Below are 22,822 nucleotides of genomic sequence, written 5' to 3'. Positions count from 1 at the left end.
GCTCAGTACTAATCTATTTTCCTATCTTCTCATGGTGCATTTAGTCCTTAAAATCCCCGGGGATGTTTGCAATTATTTTTAGTGCTTTAGTGCTTTAATTTGAACAACATACAGCCTATTTGACCAATATGACCTCTAGTAATGATTGATTACGATTGATAACTGCGACAAAAAACTACAGTATGTGGGAACAAGGAAGAGTGCTGAAGAAAACATCAGACAACATAATTTCCCCCTCAGTTTTTTTGCATCTTCAGTGGTTTTTTATCAATTCTACTCTGCAGCCTAAGTGTCGACTATATATATATATATATATATATATATATATATATATATATATATATATATATATATACACCCCTACATATATACATATGTGTAGTATAATTTGTGCACAGGAAATTCGCGACATCACTCGCTTTAGATGTCTGACCCACAGATGAGACAAAGCCTCACATCCCTGTCTGTTTACATGTGCACTTGCAACACATGGTTAATGACATTACAACCGGAACTACACTGATGTAGATAGCCCAGATATCAATATCTCTGCGACAGGATCAGCAGCTGATCGATACGTTTGATTGGATGCATATGACCTTGGAATGACATGTTAGTGATGTAATAAGCAGAGGGCTTGACTGTGAGCAACATCAGTTGCTGCACAAGGACGCAACCATCGGTGTGGGTGGAGCTTTTGGAAACTGACGCTCTGCTGCTTCCAGTGAAACAGTTCATGCTGGGTAAAACTTGGCTCTCAAATCCCAATGGGGCCGTGATACTCCCAAGTGGTTTAGTGAACAACACTGGGCAGATGATACAAAGTCAAAATCATATTTTAGTGCAAGATAATTAGTTTTAAGTTTTAAGCAGCTTAGATTCCATGAGGCTAGTTGGCAGTTTTTGTTTCTGTTTACTGTTGAGCTTTTGAGTCCTTCAAGTCATTTTGTGCAAATCAGGTATAGATTTTTGGGGTGTAATTTATAAAAATTAAGTAAAAAGTGCTATACCATGAACATCTATGAGTAATCTATCACAATTTGGCAGCAATTTAAATCTCTGACTTTCTCATTAGTAGGAAAATGATGACTGAAAAAAAAACTTCTCCCACCACTACTTCCTGTATCACTTACTGCTGTGATGTAGATGTGCACTGCGTATTTCAATATATGTATAAATAGTGCATCTGTATGTAATCTATGCACACATTAAGTGTCTCTATAACAGAATTAAAAGCTAGGCTCAAAAGGAAAAGAGCCTCCTGCTTGTGATCAGCAATAAACAGTCAAAGTGCTTGATGATTCTTAAAAGAAACAATATCAAAGTTCAACCTTCGATCAGTCAAGTAAAAAAAAAAAGTTAAGTGCCAAATAAAAACATTTATTCTCTTTCACTCTGTCACACACACTTTAACAAAACATACTTAACAAGAATACTAAATGGCAAGTTTCTGCTCACCTATCAGTGATCCATTCAGAAACAACGCCACTCCGATCAGTGTTCCTATACAGAGAGCCAGGATGAACGGTCTCCGTCTGCCCCATTTCAGAGTGCAGCGGTCACTGGCCGAGCCGATCAGAGGGGTGAACATGAGGCCGAGGACTGGACTGAGGAACCACGTCAAACTGTAGTACTGCTCTGGAAGACCTGGACACACAGACAGATGGATATAAGTTATAGACAGGTATGTAGACAGGTGGAGTGAGTTTTCACTACCAGTGTGAGTAGTTTAAGGATTTTCGGGCCCATTTTAAGAGATGCTGAGAGATGAAGAAGTGACAAGACAGATTTGACCTTTAAGTTTTACTGTCTTCCAGCAGGGGGTGCAAGTAACATCCTATTTGTCAGAGCAAGAGTCACTGTTTCTATGTAATTATTTTGAAATAAATTGAATATCTATCTCAAAAATCAAAAAAAGTCAAAAAATCAAGTTACATTACATACGATTTCAACACATGTGAAAGACAACTGGCATCATTGTGATGTGAAAGATATAACCATGAAATGTAACTTTATTTATATATTCCAGCAAAGTCAAAGTAAAAAATACACAATGGAAAATCATAATCATGACTGTGTGGTTACTTGAATATATGGTGATGTTAATTAAAACATTAATTACAATCAAACATTTTCAGCCACGTGTGATACCAATGTAAGTGAGGATACACAGCAACCTGCGGCTCGCTTTTTTACAACGCCTTATGTTAAAGCTGACACAAAGGTAAAAGCTGAGGCAGGCTGCAACGGTGATGCATAACAGGAGGATTCATCTCAGGTCTGTTGAGCGTCTCTGTGAACATTCACCCTGGATTATCGCACAAAGGGCCACAGCATCAACTCCTATGTACTGGTAAACGCAGAGGAAAATGAGAAGGAGAGTGATAACCCAGTGATCAAGTTTCTCAGGCTTTTGTGCATAACAGACACAACAAAACAGCACAAATGGTGTTTCATCTGTCAGAAATAAATAGGTTTTTCATGCCTCTTTTGAAAAGTACAAAAGCTCTTAAGTCTTGCTGTTACTTTCTTGTCATGTCTTGTCTTTCTTGTACATAAGTAAACTTCATTAAACTTGAAAGCAGCAGCTTATAAAAAGTAACTGAAATATGTGCCTGATAATAGCGAAAGCAGAAGAAGGATTTTTTTCTTCTTCTCTTTGTTGAGTATTTTAAATAAAATTTAAAAATATATAGCTATATATTCTTGAATTTAAAAGGAGTGGACGTGACTTGAACCCACACTTTTAGGTGAACGTGACGTTGTTGGAAACAAATTTAATTATTATGTGCCTTGACTTTCCAAAGCCGGAAACCAGGTGGAAGTTAAAAACTGACACATGCACACACAGAAATGCAGACACGTTGCACGACAGGCTCTCAAAATAGGATAGATTAATGGAAAAAACTTTGTGCCATACATACAGGATACAGCAACATAATGGAAATGCCTACTGTACACACCTGCATTCAATACCTGTTAATAATATCAGTCAACACCTTGTAAACCAGACACACACGGCAACAAATCCAGTTTTTCATTAACTCCTCATAAAACAAACAGACACGCCATTTAAACCATCACACACACACACACAAATGGCTGCCTGTCACTCTCAAAGCTCCTTTCAAACTATTTGTGCCTCTTTGTCAAACACACATGCGCACACACACAACCTGAAATTACAATTCAAGTGAAAGAGAGTATTATTTTTAAAGAAAGAAACTGCCTTACATTTACAAAGTGTTGAATAATCAAACACATACACTTTATAACATTTCTTTTCCATTATCATTTCACAATATACAGTATGCATCTTATATAACCCCAGAGATGTTGCTCTGATTAATTCCTGTGAAATAGGACACACTTCTGAAATGATCTGCTTTCAAAAGGTTCCAGTATCACCATAATTCAAATCCTCTGTTTATTATATTTCATAAAATTCGTAAAAATATTAATTGAATTATATGAAACATTATATAAAACATGGATTTGACAATGATGTGTTCAATGTAGTCAGGACAGTGTGAAGCATTTATTAACAGAATAGCACCAAAATCAGCAGGTTTCATTTGATTAAGGAGCCAATCAGTGTCCTGTTTTGTTGCAGCATTCATGTGGACTTAAACCTGTTCCTTATACAGAGTGAATAAAGCTTGAGGGTAAGCAAAGGGTGAATCATCTGGTCTTATCTACAGCACATAACATCTCACTTCTATGACAAATTGTTCGCCTTATCTTTGGAAGTTTGTTTTACCTCCAAACTGTTTTCACTGACCCAAATCTCACATGTTGCAGTTGCAGATTCAGCGCTTCTTTCTCAAGGCCAGGTTCCCTGCACGGATTTGTTTGTGACAGTTGGAAAACCTGGTCTGCATCGAACTGATAGCAGTTGTGGTTTGGGCAAAAACCTGCAAAACTCTGTTAATCCATTCTGAAAATTAATTATGAAGATAGAAGCTAAATAGGCTAATCCAGTCGCAACTGCTGAACGTTGCAAATTTATTAACTGTGCCAACAGGTTTAAAAAGTTTTCACTCCATGTTTTTGTGAAACACCACAAAGACCATGATCATTTTCCTGTCTAAAAAGTATTTTATAGCACAAATTATAAATTTAACTCCTGAGTTACATCACTCACTCTGAAAATAAAGTTGTATTTCTGTTGTTGGTAACTCACAAAAGCCATAACTCAAGGTGTGTTTCAAATTTTAAAAAATCCATCATTACATAATGGAAATCCTCACACACCCATGCATTATTATTGCTAAAATAGCATCAGACTACGCCCTGGAGTGCAGAGCGGTGATTTGACTGAGCAGCTACTTAGAGGAAGAAGAAGCAGAAGAGTAAACTAAGTGAAGTCAGCTGAATCGCAAATAATTAAATAAAGACTTTATCAAGGTCCCACGGGGAGTTTAATGCAGCTCCCAAAAAAAAAAATTAAATGCCATTTGGCTGCCACACTATCTCTTCTACACGAGACAGACAGGGAAGAAGACATTGAGAAATATCAACTCATGGATCTGTCCCATCTCTCTTTTTAATGTCTGCCTGCAATTTGAATGTATGCCAGCTTATGCTGGCTGTAAGAACAATTAATAGCTTTGCTCAAAGTTTGGGAGACAGACAGTAAAACTTCACAAACTTTAAAACGGATTGGCAAGTCTATTGCACTTTACATTTTACAAGACTTTTAGATTGTATTAATGGACAAAACCACATCCTCACACCAAAAAAAACGGCCAAGTGACGCTGCAATTTTGTATTTTGTGTGTACATTAAAGAATTGTGTTGTATGTTCTCTTTCTAAAAAAGTAGTTTGTCTCACTCTGGAAAGAGAGTGGGAAATGTACAACTTTTCAAAACAAAATTACCCCCAAATAAAAGCTGTAATCCATTCTTGTTTTCTCTTATTAAATTTGTGGTAATCTAAAAAAACAATGGCTGCAGATCAATACCAGGAAGATGCAACTGATATTTCATTCTTCAGTGAACATTTGGGAGGCAGAGAGTGAAGAAAGCAGAGCTGATGGTGACTTAATGGTAATTAAATTGAGAGGACATTAGGCTCTTATTAATTTATAATGCACTTTCATATTTCTCAAACGGGCCTCTTTGATGAGACAAACATCAATAGCTGAGTGCAAAGATATCACATGATTAAGAGCTTGTCTAAAATTTCCCCACCACTTAGACTAATCAGTTAAAAGCACTCTCAGTCGGTGTCGTTACTGTCTGAGGTGTGAGTCTGGATACTTCACCTGCTGACTGAGACAGTAAACAAAGAGGAAGAATTTGGTTCTTGACAGACAACACAGTGAGACTGAAGCTCATTTGGCTGGTAAATTCAGGAAAGTTTTGCATGACTCAACACAGTCAGACTTCTTGATGCTCATGTCAGTTTCTGGAAGTTTGTTAGAGAAGTTTGTTTATCTGCAAAATGCTGCTGTCATGTGAAAACCTCCCTGCTGCAATCCTGGTGATTTTCATGTCTTACTGCTGATGGATCACATGTTAGTCTATGGCAGGACTTTTTAAAGCACATTTTATGGACTAGAACTGCAACTCTTAGTCGATTGAAATTAATCTGCAACTATTTTGATAGTCATATAGTTGTTTTAGCCATTTTTCAAGCAAAAAAGACCAAACCAAATCAAGCCTGATTTTCGCTTCTTAAATACATTGCAGGTGGTTAATGAAGTTCAAGAAATTATTTTCACAGTCATCAACATGCCAGTTCACCACTACCTCCCACCCACAGTTTGGGTACAGTCGCAGGGGAAAACCCTTCTTAGCTTTCATAATATAGAAACCGATATGATTGCGACACATCTGTAACAGCTGCCTCTGTTTTCAATCACTCCCTTGACTCCAGGTGCACAAAACATTGCTGAGCTCTGCCAGCAGTAAGAAAAACCAAACAGCAAAATTCTGAAAACACTTTAAGTGAGTTCAGTATTATTTACAACAAATTGCCTCATCTGTCTGCTAGTAAATTATGCCAAAAATGTCAGTTTCTGGCCCCAGCTAACAATTATTTTTTAAATATTGACTTTTCATTATTATTATTATTATTATTATTATTATTATTATTATTATTATTATTATTAACCCACTAATTGTTTACTCTAATGCCTGCAATTTAAAAGAAGAAATCCAAAGAAGAAAAATTACTCAAACAATTTATTCATTATCAAAATAGTTGCTGATTATTTTCTTTTGAACAACCAACTTTTATCCCAAGGTGCTTTAGTGTGTTCTGTCATTCACACAAACATACACTTACACACCTGTGTAGAGCTGACATGCAGGATACTGGACTGGCCATTTGGAGCAGTGCTATCAGAAAACTCTACATGTGGACTTGAGGAACCGGGGATCGACCCACCAACTTTGTGATCACTGGATGACCCACTCTACCTCCTAAGCATACACTGCCCTATAAACCATTAATGAATTTCTATAACCCTCCTCTCAAAACTCAGGATTACTTAAAAAAAAAACCCACAGAGCTCGAGTTTAAAAATAGACTAGTTTTTCCCTCTTTGGACATCTTTTTGGCATTTTGAACATCTGTTTTTCACCAGCTGGAGTTAAAATGGAGATTTTGAATCATACCAGTTCCTCTGAGTGGTGTTCACACAGGAATAGTACATTAGCTCTGCGCCCTTATTTAAAACTTTACACACTGAGTTCCTGCTGTCCTGTACAAATGTCGACCTCTGCCTTTCTCGTGAGAGAACCATGAACAGGGTTTGACCCCTGTCGCCGTGGTGACCAGGTCTTGGGAACCCTGTCACCACGGAGACTCCATCACCTTCAATTCCCGGCTCCTAATATGGCTGTGTCATTCATACAGTGCTTCCTGTTGTGGGGAGACTGAGACTGAGGAAAGTTTTGTTTCAAGCTTTGTTTGTCTCCTTTTTTTCTCTTCTACCTCTTTTACACACACACATACCTATGAGTGCATAGAGACCCAGAACAACTGAATACGCACAAACAAAACAGACTCTAACATGCACACAATACCTGTTAAGACTCAAACAGTGCCACAGCCATAAAGAGGGAGACAAAGCAGCAGATAGGAATCTCTCTGTCTGTAAGTATGTCAACATCAAAACAGGAAAACTGTTCCTAATAAACAATTCTCACACACAGACACAAAAACATAATGCAGAAAAACAGTCAACACCAAGCAAATAAAGACATGTCTCTGTTCCCACACAGACATACAGACGCACCAACAAATAAAAAAACCTTCACAGCTGAGTTCCCACACAGACTTGTAGGTACAAACACACACACACACACACACACACAAAACAATACTGAGAGAATCAAGAAGCAGGAAGTGTTTTAGAAAGAGAGAAACAGAAATGAGTGTGTAAGAGACAGAGAGGGAGGAAACAGGGAGAGAAGGAGTGTGAGAAAGGATTAAGACCAAAGAAACACAAGGGGAGGACAGTGAGAAAGGGATAAGGTGAGAGCAGGAGGAGGAGAAGGAAATTAGAAGGACAGAGCGATAGAGAAAGCCGGAAGGATGGAGATACCAACGGAAAAAAGTTAATATTCAGGCTGTCAGACGGCCGTGAGTGTTGCTGATTGATCGTGGGAAATCAGCTCCATCTATCATCAAAGCGCTCTTTTTACTATGCACATTTCCTCCTTACACACATACACATACTAAAAATGGACACCCTTGTATGACTGTTGGAGTACAGACTGCCCATTCATTCTAATGTGTGCGTGTGTTCCTCCTCCTCATCCCTGAACTGAAAAATTCACCAACAGTAAAACTTTGTGGTATCCAGTTTTGATAAACACGTAGATTGCTTTGAACTTTCTGAAATATTATCCCATGAAAAACATTGTGGAAAATTGTGACAAATTAGAAAACACTTAGCTACTATGTTGCTATATCACTTTTAAGTTGACACCGAATATATTTGAGGTTTTCCTTCTACACATGCCCTTAATTTTCATATTCAAAATGACAGTAAACACTCTTTTCTTTTGCAACGTTCCTGATCAGTTGATATGAATACTATGAGTTTCACCTAAGCTGCAACATTTTTCTAACAGTCCTCTCCTTGTTTTGAGGAAGAACCTGAACAAGGATTACTGTATGTCTTGTAGGATTTGTTTTGAAATGGTTTCCTGCAGCTACATGAAGCTGTAAAATGTGTCCCTGTTTATTCTGCTGTTCTGGAAATGTTTTAGCCCCTGAAATCACATGAAATGTTCCTCTTTTTTTTCGCTGCTGCAAAATGCTTCATTTAACATGTACAGTAAGTGCTTGGCAATCAGCTGATTTAATAGAGTGATGGATTAGTGGTAAACTGGAATAAGTATACAGTAATTCAAATTGGTGATGTCTGGTTAATTATTATTGACTGATGTCTGTGCAGGATTGAAAATTAAGCATCCAGCATTAGATTTCCATCGTGTTTTTCTGGACTGTCAGATGATTACATTTAGCTCGTGAAATGTGTTTTGGTTAAAACTCCTCAGAAATGGAGGAGACTGATGAATGCAGTGTGCCCTGTACACTCATTGTTAAACTAATTAATTTGATTATAAAACAAAAGCTAAAGGATTGAGGAGACTGATGAATGCAGTGTGCCCTCTACGCTCATTGCTGGATTAATTAATTAGATTATGAAGCAAAAACTAAAAGAAAGAGAGTTTGATTGTAGGTGCTCCAGCTGGGAATATATATTTTCCCACAGACAGACCAAAACCAACCACTTATCATGTACCAAAAATCTGAAACAGCTCATTTCTCTGTGCTACAGAGCTCTGCTGTCACATCACTCAGCCACAGCGTTGCACTGGATGACACATTCCTTTATTGTCATGAATATGTGCACTGGGGTTTACTTTGACACCATGCTGCTGCTGGAAATATTCACTTATGCTCAAAACATGTATTAATCCACCACTGAAAATAGTTCCTAACAAATGTATTTTTACTCCTGACTGAGTAAGCTTTGATAAAAACCACAGTGCCCTGCTGTTTCAGGAAGTCACTTAATTAATTTTGAAAATGGAACTATATATTTGTGACACCTTAAGATTTGAGCCACAAGATGATTAGTCAGAGGTCAGAAACTGAGGAGAAATGCACACTAATGCATCGTTAAGATTTCTTGACAATGATCTGATAATCTGATTCGCCCAAAAACATCTCCATCAACTGTGATCAATCTGGCAGAACGTCAACATCACAGTGTTTTGAATAATTCAAATGAACCCCTCCATCCTGCTCTCTACTTCACCTTTCTATTACACCTTTCATTACAAAAACACCATCGACCTATCCCTCTCTCAATCCATTTTTCTCCCCATTTCCTCCCACTTCTTCTCTGTTACAAACAATTTACTTGAAGTGAGCAATACCCAAACAAAACTTCAACATCCACAAATATCAACCTCATTCTCTCCTCCTTTCCTCTCACCTCACCTTTCCTCGTTCCCATCGCCCCCACATTCCCTTTCTCTCATAAACACGAAACAATCCTTTCATATCCTGCGCTGGCGTGAGAAAACCACAAGAAAAATGACAAGCGTCCCCGAAAAGAGCCAGAGAAATGGTGTGAAAGTGAGAGTAGGGCAGAGGTCATGATGGGAGAAAGAGAGCAGGAAGGAAGGAGGGTGAGAGTGAGAGAATGAGAGAGAGCAAGAGGAAAGGAAAAAATGGAAGCAGGTGTTTTTGAAAAAAAACAACACATACAGTATGAACTGCGTCAGGTGTTCAATTCAGAGAGGACAAAAGAAAGAAATGTAGCTTGCGACAGATGGTCTTTCAGGAGCAGATTTACAATATTAACATCAATATTTTATTATTGATAAGCGACTGGCTGTAGATTTTAGGCCAATGCTGAAGGCTGTAGGCTTTTTCATGCTGGTGATTTCAATACAAACACACACAAAAGTTCTCAAAAATGATTGAAAACTGACATGAGGCAAGTTATTGATTGTTGCTGCTGTGGTTGCAACTGTATTTGTGAATGTAAGAGTCACACTGGCTTATGTTGAGGCTTAAAACTGTTGTTATTACTGAGTTACTTATGATTAAAGGAAAATCTACTTTTCCTGGACATTTTTTTTTATTCAATGTCATGAATTATGGGTTATAGTGTCCCCATTTTTCCTCACTCTGCCTCATCTAATTCTTTTTTTTAAGTCTCTTTTTATTAACCAAGAACAACAAGGTTACATTGTGAAAAGAAAAGCAATTTGTTTTCTTTCTTTTACAAAATATAACCCCCCCTTCCCACCCTCCCTCCCCAACAGAACCCCTATGCGTCTTCAAATGCCACCAAACAGAATACATTAGTGAGTCATTAGTACACCTATAACCATCACATACCATAATAGAAGAAAAATAAATTTAAAAAATACACATGCGATCACACACCTACAGACATAGTAGAAATACAAAAAAAAATAAATAAATAAATAAATAAAAATAAAAAAACTCTTCAGGCCCATAACATCAGTGTCCTAGTGCATTGCATGTCATTAGGAAATGTCAGGAAGGGTCTTAAGTTTTTCAAAATATGTAATTACTGGGTTCCAGATTGCCTCATCTAATTCAACTTTAGTCAGTGATTTACTTAAATACCCAGACTACCTTTGGAAAATGTTTTATGTGCCTTACAGCAGGGTGACGGTCATGGCGTCAGTAAGGAACGTTTTTATTAAAAACAGTGAAGAGAACAATGTGTGTAGTGCGCACATGGTCAAATTACTAAATAAATAAAAATGATGTTGTAAAGGATGCTCTGTTTAGCCAATATCAATGAAAGTTCTGGAATCTGGTCACTAAAGGCAAGTTTTGTTTTTGTTTTTTCACTCAAAGGTTCTTTTTTTTTTTTTTTTTTTTACATATATTAAAAGCTATTCAAAAGAAGCTGGGTGCATTTTGTAATCTCCACCTGCATTATTGTTGTGCTTAATTTAAATCAATCAAAAATCTATTTGTTTTCTGTTTATCTGTGAAAGAACTCTTATTTAATCCACTATTGTTTGAGGTTGGGGTGGGTGCCTACGTTTTACAGGCTCAGTTTAGATAACAGCTCTCTAACCAGTAACAGTGAGTAGTTTGTGCTATCTGCTAACATCAACTGCAACCATAAATCAGCCTCACAAGGATCGTAAAGTGAGAAAAGGAAACAATCGAGACCGATAGAGAGGGACTGAGAAAGGAGTGAGTCACTGTACTTCCCAGCAGCACAACATGGTGAGAACATCAATCACACAACAGGACACACAAACACACACACACACACTCTAGCTAATGCAGACACAAGGCACACAAACCACATAACCAAGGTCATCATTAACAAAGTGCCTGGTGGATTGAAGTACTGTGTGATGTACGGGTGTGCGTCTGTGTGTTTGTGTGTGTGTTGAACAGCTGATGACAACAAAACTGCTAATCCAATCAATGCAGAAAGCAGAACAGAAGTGAAATTGAATTGTACTCAATGTAAGAAAGAGAGTGAGTGCAGCAAATTTAAACACACATTACACTGAATAAGAACATAGCTTGACCCCAATGTGTGTTTGTTTGTGTGTGTATTGTCACAGATTGTTAATGTCATTCTTTGGGACGAGGGGGGCTTCTCACACGCACCCACCCACGCACGCACACACACACGCTATATATTGAGTGTTACTGGTTTTGGAGTCGTCCATTCAGTTCATTTAACACAAAACATAGCCTCTGGATATTAGCCTCAATATATATATATGTGTGTGTGTGTGTGTGTGTGTGTGTGTGTGTGTGTGTGTGTGTGTGTGTGTGTGTGTGTGTGTGTGTGTGTGTGTGTATAGAGGCAAAAACCCTCCACCAACCATCCTATATCCTATCTATGTAAAAGGTGACATTAAAATTGTAACACACACACACACACACACACACACACACACACACACACACACACACACACACACACACACACACACACACACACACACACACACACACACACACACACACACACACACACACACACACACACACACACACACACACACACACACACACACACACACACTTCTAGTCAGCAGTTACGTAACAGCACTGCAGCAAACTGGCTACCTCCTACTCATAGAGACAGATTGAGGGAGAGATTAATACCGAGAAAGAATGGAAATTAAGAAATGTTCAAATGTAGTTATTGTGTACTATGATGACTTAACTGTTCAATTAAAATAATATATGACAGAATGTGTATGGAGGCAGGCCTCTGACTGTGACTGACCTATCACACACAGGAAGCATCAACCAACATCACTTGCTGCCCTTTGGCTGATCAATAAAGCCAATCAAAAGCAATCTGTTTTATGTAACCACGAGTACTGTAGGTCAGCAGAAATTCTCAATATAATGATGTGTTCAAGTGATTCCAGTCAATTTTACATTCTATAACTGAGACGTTGCAGTGGTTTGAGTCATGACGTTTCAGTAACTTAATTTTAAGAGGTATACCATGCAGGTTGTTTCGGTTGGTTTTTGTAAACACAACATTCAAAGTCGGTCCCTCCTCCCCACCGCGGCAGAGGAACGGGAGAGAGACAGAGGAGTGAGTCACTGAGAGAGAGGGAACAAAGCAGTTCATCTGATTAATAAAATGTTATTTTCTTATTGTTTCAAGGAGATTACTTTCCAAAGCACAAAGACACACAACCACACCTCTATACAACCATGTCGAAAGGTGCCGCAGGGTTGTACCGTATCACAGAACGCAAGCAGCTATGTTATCTGGTCACATGACAATATTCCAGTTTTCTGAGTTAAAGAAACAAGTTTGTTGAGGTAAAGGCAACATTGATTTTCTGACAAGTTTGAATTTCTGAGATTCACTTGAAGCAGATTTTTCTGCCCAGAAACAACAACACTGCAGGGTGTACTGACACTGACTTCTACACACCAAGTAACACAAACACAGAAATCCTGACTAAGCTGAAAGTTACCTTTATAGAGTTTATAAATAACCAACTGTAACATCACTGATTCTCTGATAAAGGTTTTGGTAGTCTCATAGCTGCAATAATCCAAGTAAATAATTTTGTCATCTGACCACGTCCATGTGGATTGCATTCATTCATGGATTACACTTGATTGATTTTTTTCATTTTATATTTTTAGGATTATTATTTTCATATTAAGGAGGATTTGAAAAAATCGCCTTGGCTTCTTTCATCCCTTCCATATATCCTATGAACTCTATTATTTTACCATATTTTAACTGTGCAAAAAAATTAAGTATTACTAAAAGTGTGAACAGGTTTGTGTAGACCTCTGTAGGCACCTTATATAGTATAAAAAGAACTTAGGACAATAATACTGGAACCTTTAACAATTATAATATAGTTGACATAGATGACTTTTATTGAGGCTCTTTCTTAAATTGTGTCATTGTCAAAGCACACAAGGGGCGACTGTGATAATAACAAGCTAACATACAACATTAGTCGTCCTCCCAAAACAACCAGTTTAAAAGCCCCACGGCCTGCTGCTACTTTCCTCCGAAGAACCAGACCTTCTGCACTTACATTTCTGGAAATTTCACAAAACCAGATTAGTCTGTCAGTATCCATCCATCAATCCTCTCAGTTATATACTGTCAAAGTCAACGAGCCTCAGTGAGAGGGAGCAGATGTTTTTTTTTAAAGACAACCACACACACACACACACACACACACACTAACCCTGAGGCCAGCCATTACTGCCTGTCTTGCTGGCTGCTATTAGGCCCGATGTGTATGTTTATGTGTGTGTGTGTGTGTGTGTGTGTGTGTGTGTGTGTGTGTGTGTGTGTGTGTGTGTGTGTGTGTGTGTGTGTGTGTGTGTGTGTGTGTGTGTGTGTGTGTGTGTGTGTGTGTGTGTGTGTCCATTTTGTATTTATGAAAAATAAACACATGTCAAGTGGAAAAATGACATGGAAACAGTCATACTGGATAAACTGTGTGTATTCCAGTTAATTTTAAAACAGCCTCAAAACATTTGAGCTCAATTTAGTGTTTTTGTTTATAATTCATCAACCCCAGAAATGTATTTTTGCACTAACTATTACTGTAATAAATAAATTGGCTGAATTTTAGAATTTGATTTTTGGCTCTCATCAGGTCTGACCTTCGGGGTGTGGTTCTAATTTAACATTTCATAATATGTGTGTGTTTTGTGAAACTGTAAGGGTGATTAAGGATGATACACACACACCCTGAGCGAGGCGAATGATAAGAATCAACAGAAGCTTTATATCCCATTAGTCTTGTGTTGAGATCACCAGGCTGTGATGTTCTCGACAAGCTGTAAGTGAAATGTTAATGCAGTGTAGGTTTGTAGTGGTCGCATCTAATCTATTTCCATATTGAGCCTTCTGGAGGCAACATGAATCTTGTTAAACAAAACATCTGTGACGAGAGCTTAAAAACCCAGATGACCAACCTGCACCTGCACACTATGTGTCTACACAGATAAACATTACTCATGGCTTCCACCACCTGCAGCGCTCAAATGACTGATTAAGGAGTCAGTTCATAGAAGTGTAATTACAATTTACGTTATAAACAGTCAATTACTTTTTCTAGCTGTCAGTTCACAGCTGCTGAAATTATGCAACTATCCCAACACTGGTAAAACTATTTAACGTTTATTTGAATAAGACACGCATGTGCAGTGCCTATTCAAAATGTTCCGATTTGAAATGGGCCGACTGCTGGCCTCTGGCCGTTTCTTCAATGCATAGAGAAACTAATAGAGTTGATGTGAGGTGTGAATGAGTATGTACACCAACAAAAAGGCTAGTTTATTCAAAGTTTATTGATTTTAAGAGTATTGCGTGTCCAAATTGCACCAAATTCAACATTGCACTCTCTTGGGGCACCAGCCATACACTCGCCTAGTGTGGATTCTATTGGATGAATGGTTTGGTTTTGATGAGCATTGGCTGTCATGTTCTGACTTGTTAGATGAAAATAAATTAAACGACTTATTGACTCAACTACTTTTTTACTGAAACCATAATATAGCAGTTTAATAAAAGAAATAACTACTGCACTTGTTTAAAGAATTTGCTTTCCCTGATGTTTCTTTGTCCCTTGTCATCACCTGAGGGCTCGATGGTGGTTTGTTTTTGATGACTTCACCTCCATGGAGGGGGAGGGGTGGGAGCAATGTGCTGACAAACAACCACACACACATACACACACATTCAGTCCAACATTCCTCACATATCTAACACTAATAGCACGCACATACCTAGCTTATCGCCTGTTGCATGGAAAAATATGCACACCCATACGAACGACACATAATATGGCTTTGTCTTAAAGACTAAAATATTTGCTGACTCTGCATTTACTTAACATCACAAACACAAGTGCACATAACATGTACCACAGTGTTTATGATGTGGAACTTTCTCAATGGCCCCTTCATGGTTCACGGACCCCATGTTGGCAATCACTGGAATCAAGCATCACATACTAGTGTTGCTGTTTGTCTTGTTTTTCACTGCATCTGTGCTACAGCCATAACACAGCACAGCAACACTGGTGATGATAGCAAATAACCCTCAATAAAACCTTTTGTGTGTCTGTGTGTTTATAGTGATAACATTAATAAATGAACAAAGTTACTGCAGCGATTATATAAAGGGCTATAAATAGGAAGGCTTTCGTTCAGACTAGACTGGCGTGTTTGTCTCCTGCTCTCTCTCTCTCTCTCTCTCTCTCTCTCTCTCTCTCTCCTCTCTCTCTCTCTCTCTCTCTCTCTCTCTCTCTCTCTCTCTCTCTCTCTTCTCTCTCTCTCCTCTCTCTCTCTCTCTCTCTCTCTCCTCTCTCTCTCTCTCTCTCTCTCTCTCTCTCTCTCCTCTCTCTCATCTCTCATCTCCTCTCTCTCTCCTCTCTCTCTCTCTCTCTCTCTCTCTCTCTCTCCTCTCTCTCTCTCTCTCTCTCTCTCTCTCTCTCTCTCTCTGCCTAGTCACAGGCAAAAGTGTAAAAAGATAACTGAAGACGGAAGATTGTGGTTAAAAGGTCTCACATGCTGGCAAGATCAAATTCACACCATCAGTAGCTTTCATATCTCACTTTTTCCCTCTGCAGATATTACATCTGTTCCCTGATAAATGCTCATGTCACGCAGCTGCCTAAGACATGTAACATTTTTAAAACACATTTTGTCCATCTCTTCACCTACTCTGTCCTCCATCTCTCCGTCCCACGAGTGACTCGGTCAGATTATGGTGATTAGTCAGTGTGACATCAAGCCAGTCATTTATATAACACTGTATTACAGCGTCTGCAAGGTCATCTGCTAGATTAGACCAGCTAACATGATAGGATCACTGGGTGGATTAGGTTATCTGGCATGCCAATGTAAACAATGCAAGATCAAGCTGATTTGCATCTCAGTAAATAGCATGCTGTAAGGGACGCTTCATTTTGTTATAATAAATAGAATGTAGCTGAAAACTGTGAGGAGACTCACAGTGTGTACAAACAACAGCATTTTTAAAAAATGTGACTGCAGATATTGGTGTGATACTAAAGAAATTGATAAATTTAACTAAAGCAGTATGCTGACAAGTAATGAAACCTAACACTGTTAAGCATTACATGAGATTAAACATAATGAGCTGCATTTTTAAAATGAGACTCTCCTAGCTGTGTGCCATTGGTAACCACAGGCTACCACTATGGACAGGGACCTAAAAATGTATGGATCAAAGGAACACATGACAGGCACTCTTGTTTACTTTACAATTTTTTGCTCATTCAGTTTTGTTATTACGTATTAATGTTGTGTGGTGCTGTAGAAACAATGGTATGTTTAGTCGGGGAAACCAAATAAAGTTAAGGTCGGGACACTAATACAGTGTGATATGTTTTTCGGGCCCCAAATGGATAGAAGGACGTTTCCTGTTGGATTGTAGTAATCTCCTATAGCAAAGCCAAGAAGGCCTCCAAAGAGGGATAACAATGTTGTTGAGCTGCCAGCCCCAGACTGTTTTGGGAACCATAATGGGGGGTATAGCTGCTCCAACTGCAATCACAGCTAGTTAGTCAACAAAGCAAATAAACAGATTAAGAATTAAGACTTATGGCGAAAAAAATGTCCTTTGGGTCACCTTCAGACTGTGCTGCTCCTGACACCTAAACAGACTCACAAAGTTAGAAGTAAACAAGCAAACAAGAGACACTAAACAAATACAGCAAGCTTTTGCACAAGTAATAAACCATATCCGTTACAAAAAATGTCAATAGGCAATTAACACTAGACCTTTCTGAATCACTGAACAAATGAGATGTGGGCTCTAATTCTGACGTCTGTAATCATGATAAATAGAAATGGGCAGTCACAAAAAGTTTGACAAGGCCAAAAAAAAACCTGGGGGAAAAAGCTAAATGTCCCTAAAACAGAATCTTTGATCTCAATCAATCTGCACTGCAAATAACGCTAGTCCAGCCTTAGCAATGCAATGAGCATTGCTAAGGCCTGACTAGTATCTTAGTTTTTGTTTCAGGTAACTTTAGTAATAAACGAGAGGACACAGTAATCTAGGCTAGTCGTTTTTTCCCCCCAAAGAGAGTGGTGGGGTGAGAGGGTCACGATCCACTACTGGTAATGACAATATCCTACTCTCAAAACATCCCAGTAAATTTGTAGAATTAAAATGCGTTAATTCATTTTTCTTCTGAGCTTTCTGCAGGTATTACGTGCCTGATAACATCCCAAATAGTAGACCAGTGATTGTCCAGAGCTGCACTGAATACATATCTGAGATTAATTTAATGTGGACCTGCTGTAGCCGAACATGAATATAATAAATGTAGATGGTTGTCGGTTTGTTGGCGGCTCCTGATTGGTCTCCAGTGAGGATCATGATGCTTTTAACTGCTTTCTCTCTGTCACTTTGAGCTCAGTTCTGAGAAAGCTTGTTACGTAATGTGCCACGCTCCCGACCAAAATGGACGCCACGACACGCTATCTGTACTCATCACCAACTCCTTGTTCAAGCCCCCTCTCTTCTTCTCGTTTCCTTCCTTATTCTCTTCCTAATCCCTGTCCCCATCATTAACTCAATCTCTCGCTCTCTTTTAACTCACTTTCAGCTGCATTAAGTCATTAGGTGATGCTCTTACTCAGGATGATTTTCAATGAAGCCAGCAGTCCAAATATATCTGAAGGACAGTCGGAATAAATCACAGCAACAGCAAGGGAAGTGAAGTCTATGTGGCAGCTGAAGCTACTGCAAGGACAGACCTTGAAATGTTTGCCACCCAACAACAACAACAACAACAACTAGACACACCACATAGAGAGAGGTGATTTCTGTTTGGGAGGGGAAGTTATGTTGCTTTTATTTCCCCTGAAACAATAAGCACGAAGTAGCATATCCGTCCAACCAACATTATTTTTTAGTCAGTCATCTTTTTTCCGCTATGATTGAAAACATAAATCAATTTAAGAGTTGTTAGGTCCTATTAAAAAAACTTGTACAGGTGCATTAATCTCATTCATGCTTGCTGCCTATTCTGCGGCTATTTCTCTGATGCTATTTTTGATGGATGTAGCTAGGTATCAAGCCAACTATGTAGGAAGGTGACGTCCCCATTCTTGAAGAAATTCTTTGACATTTTTGGAAATATACTTACTCAAACTCTTGAGATAGATGAGAATATTGATACCTCTTTAGAGTGAGTATGAAGCTAGCTAGCTGGCTAGGTAGTCTAACAATACCAGACTATCAGAGATCTCCAGCTACCAAAGTCTGAGGTTTTCTACATGCACATTGCTTACTTAAAAAATGGCCACGAACAAGCCTACGCCCCTTACATTTTGTCAAAGACACACCATAACCATGCTCCTCTGCAGTGAACTGCATGTCATCACCCTGATATGAGGGGACACCCTTAATATTTGGATTGGATTTGTTTTGCAATGCAGGGTTTTTTTAAAGCTCTATTATTGTTTCCAACCAATTTTAACAGTGAAACTTGGAAGATTGCCCTCAGTCTCTATGAGTAAAGCATTTATAGACTGACCTGTGAGTCTTGCCGGGAAGTGATTAGCTTACCTTTGCATTAAAATTTCAAGCAGGGGTGCAATGACTATAGCTCCCTAATGCACATGCTGTATCTAGTTTGTTTGATCGTACTTGAACATCAATGAGCAATGAGATTTTGAATCACAGAACAAATCCATTGTGGGGAACGCTTTTTCTTTACAAAAAGTTTAGAAAAAGAAGACAAACCCCAGAGAAGAAGATGCCAAATTTGAAGATCTTAGATGGCAAGACCGGAGCGCTGGCTCAGACTCTAAGATCCACCTTAGTCTGTTCAGTTTTGATGCCTAAATCATGACTAATTGTTATTTGTGTCCCTACTTTTAAGGAAAGAGCCTGAGTGTGAGTGACCGCTGCCAGGAACTCAGACACAGAGCAGATAAAAGCCCTGCAGGCTTTCTACACCAGACCTTGTAAGGTAGACATTTCTTATCCTTCTCTGGGTTGTGTAAATATGGACTCCTTGACCAAACTGTGTCTGCTGCACACACACACACACTGACACATACTCTCACTCTCTCGCTCTCTCTTTCACTGACCCCAGTGTTGTGGGGTTACACTCAAACACACACACAATGGTTTCACTCAGAGCGAGCCAACCAACCAGCTCACTAGCTATCCAGCTAATTCCAGTAGCTACAGTCAGTCCTGCATGCGTGAAGCATTAACCACACGGAGGGGGGTTGATCTTTGCCATCCCCAAACTTGGACCTCAGAGTTGGTGGGGGTTTTGTTTTCATCTCGCCATGTCTGTTTGTTTGTCTAGAAGCAGGCTGCCTCGAAAGATACATTTAAAAACAACCGTGAGTCCTTTGTAGAACAGTTGGTTGTAATTGGGTAAAGTGATGATCAAGGCTTCACATTTCAAGGTAAATAACTTATTGTAACTCCGCCAAGCACATAGGCCAACTTTTTTTCCCCTCTTCCTAGCTTACTTTGCGTTGTTTCCACCTTGTTTGCCATGCAAAATGTCCTGTCAACAGTTTTTCATCGCTGTTACAATGGACCTGTCAACACACTTACAATAGTGTTTTAATGGGGTTTTAAAGGGCCTCAGTGAATTCTCTTTTGATGCAATTCTGCCATTGGCTACTTGGAAAAATTGGCAACAAGGCTGTGTTGTCGTGCCATATCGAGCTCTCTTCATAAAAGCCACCGCAATGTTCAGCAAACAGAGGGAAGAGGAAAATGTTCTATTATAGGCCAATTCATACTTGGTGTTCATTTCCAGTCCGGACACAACTACTCTGCCAATCGTTTGTTTTCTACACATTGTACAGGAAGTAAAATATTTCCAAAAGTGCCCCTGGGAACACCTTAAATTTACCTTAAACCTGCACTAAATCAATATCTTTATGTCACCAACAGGTCAAATAAGTATGTGTATTGAGAAATGAGCTGCTAATAGTGATAAACCTCAGCTCTATGGAGAATTTTTGGGCTCTTTCAGCTCATTGTTTTGCTTCTAGTTCTAATAAGTCAACCGTACACTACCTGCCCAGCATCAAACACTAAATAGACAAATTTGGCTAAAAGCTGGTGAACTGATCAAAGCAATTAGCTGATATAGAGCCAAATATCTGCATCAAGAGTTGGTCTAAAGCTAAAAATTTGTGAGATTATTACACTTTCATTCCTGCGCAAAAATACGAACCAAATGAAACGTATGTGGCTCCTGGATGTGTACCTAAGCAACTGTTTGCCAACAAGCTTGCCATATCAATTTTTGTAGGATCATGTATCAATATTGTGTTTACAACTGTTTTACATCCAACATGGTGCTGACTGGCCTTTTAGTCCTGCAATATTTCACGTAAGTGCTGAAGATTGGCCGTAATCTGAACTGATCTCCTGTATCTTGCCAGATTTCAGGCACAGTCATGCAAATGTTGCACTGGTTTGTCTTGACAGCCACATCATGTTGTTGGATGTCTCAGCTGAGAGCAATTTAGCTCACAAGGCATTTGGATAAAAGGCATTCCCCTACCTGAAATACATTCAAAAGGTCAGATTGAATGGCAGTCAATTAGCCAGACATGAGCAAAAAACCCCCAACATGACAGGATTAACGCTCCACATCAGTGATGAATCTCCACTAGACACCAGAGTCACTGCTCTGTCTGTAACGGTTTTATTTATTTCAGCTGACTAATCTGTAGGGTTGTACCTCCCATCGAGTCCAAAATCTACTAAGAGGGGCTCAGACACATGCTTATCTAACAAAAAAAATTAGGTTGGGTTGGCTCAAACGTAGCATAAAAAGCATGCAACAACTCCCCTGGTCTAAAACTACCACAAAGGCATATTTTTAAGGCTCTATCTGCTTGTGTAATGTATTACATATTGCAGTTTTATCTTGGCACTCTCCTATTCATTAAGCTGAAATCTTTTTAATTTTCAGCACCTGGCAGATCTCAGCACCATCCTTTCAAAATAACAAAATACAGGAAGCCAGTGTTTCAATGCCAGCTTCCCTGTGGTGGCTCATCCTTGGTGAGCCAGCCAGGAGTCACGTTGGCCTCCAAGCAACCTGCCACTCATGCCGCCTTGGTTATGTAAGGGAGGATATCACCCTACGTCATTGAGGGGAAAGAAGAGCCTTGCAGAGAAAAGGAGGAAAGGGAGAGGGGGGACTGCACGAGAAGTGACTTTGAATTATAAACAAGGTTACGGCTGCTTCAGCCTTTTATCTCCCTCTTTCTCCCTCCATTCTCTGCCCGTTCTTCCATCATTCCACTCTTTGTTTTCACTCTTCACACCCTCTTCGCCTTCACTAAGGGCTTCAGTGTGTACTCCACACAACATTGGACTTTGCTTGTTCTCAAAAGCTGTCAAATATGGTGCTGGTTGCAAATGACCGTACACTCACTGCGACTGGAAGTCTGTCAGTATGTGTTTGTGTGTGTGTGTGTGTGTGTGTGTGTGTGTGTGTGTGTGTGTGTGTGTGTGTGTGTGTGTGTGTGTGTGTGTGTGTGTGTGTGTGTGTGTGTGTGTGTGTGTGAGTCAGAGGGCAAGCTGGTTAATCTCCTGGCAGATACCCTGGAAGACCATCCGAAGCAGGAGGTGTGTACTCAAACATCTACTGTAGCTGCTGAGGTGTCTTCTTAAATGCCAGAACAAATATCAGGACATAAAACAGGACTCTCTGTTCCCTCTCAAAGTTTATTGTGTCTCTAGGCATAATTTATTCTACATATTACTTGCTATTGCTGATTACAGGGAGGAACCCTCAGATTTTGACAATACATACCCTTATTTTTATTTTTTATTTCATGGTTTTGTCCATCAGATATCTCTGATTTTGAACTGTAGATCAGACAAAGCAAAACACTTGAAAACACCACTTCAGGCATGTATATGATGGAGACTTTCTTCTGACATTTATAAACTAAACAATTAATTAATGCATCAACAATGAATAAAGATTATTCAAGAATGTTATAGTTGTAGCCCCTGGCCATAAAAACTAGATAATTGTGAACTGAATATGATGTTTTCACACAGAAAATCAGAACAAAAACACTCAGTACTCAGATTATATTATATGTGCATGTAAATATCGACACTGTGTGTGCACCTGCACATATCTGATTGTGCCTTTGATAATATTCAAGTGCAATGACAAAACAGTTTATGGCCATTAAAATATTTCTCCTTGAGGGTAATTTCAACCATAAAAAAGTAAAACTGGAGGTTTTTCCTTCACACTGTGAGTTGCACCATGTTCTTTTGTA

The 22,822-nt window shown here is 39.0% G+C and overlaps 1 protein-coding gene across 1 annotated transcript in view; it reads right to left on the bottom strand.

Annotated features, from left to right (window-relative positions):
* LOC133996094 (solute carrier family 45 member 4) overlaps positions 1-22,822 on the bottom strand; it is a 31,796-nt gene that overhangs the window by 7,833 nt on the left and 1,141 nt on the right. The window contains exon 2 of the mRNA XM_062435649.1: positions 1,459-1,647. Within this exon, the coding sequence (XP_062291633.1) occupies positions 1,459-1,647 (189 nt within the window). The remainder of the gene's footprint in view (positions 1-1,458; positions 1,648-22,822) is intronic.

The sequence above is a fragment of the Scomber scombrus genome, chromosome 16, assembly GCF_963691925.1.
Source record: "Scomber scombrus chromosome 16, fScoSco1.1, whole genome shotgun sequence".
Lineage (NCBI taxonomy): Eukaryota > Metazoa > Chordata > Actinopteri > Scombriformes > Scombridae > Scomber > Scomber scombrus.
This window is presented reverse-complemented; position numbering and strand designations above follow the sequence as displayed.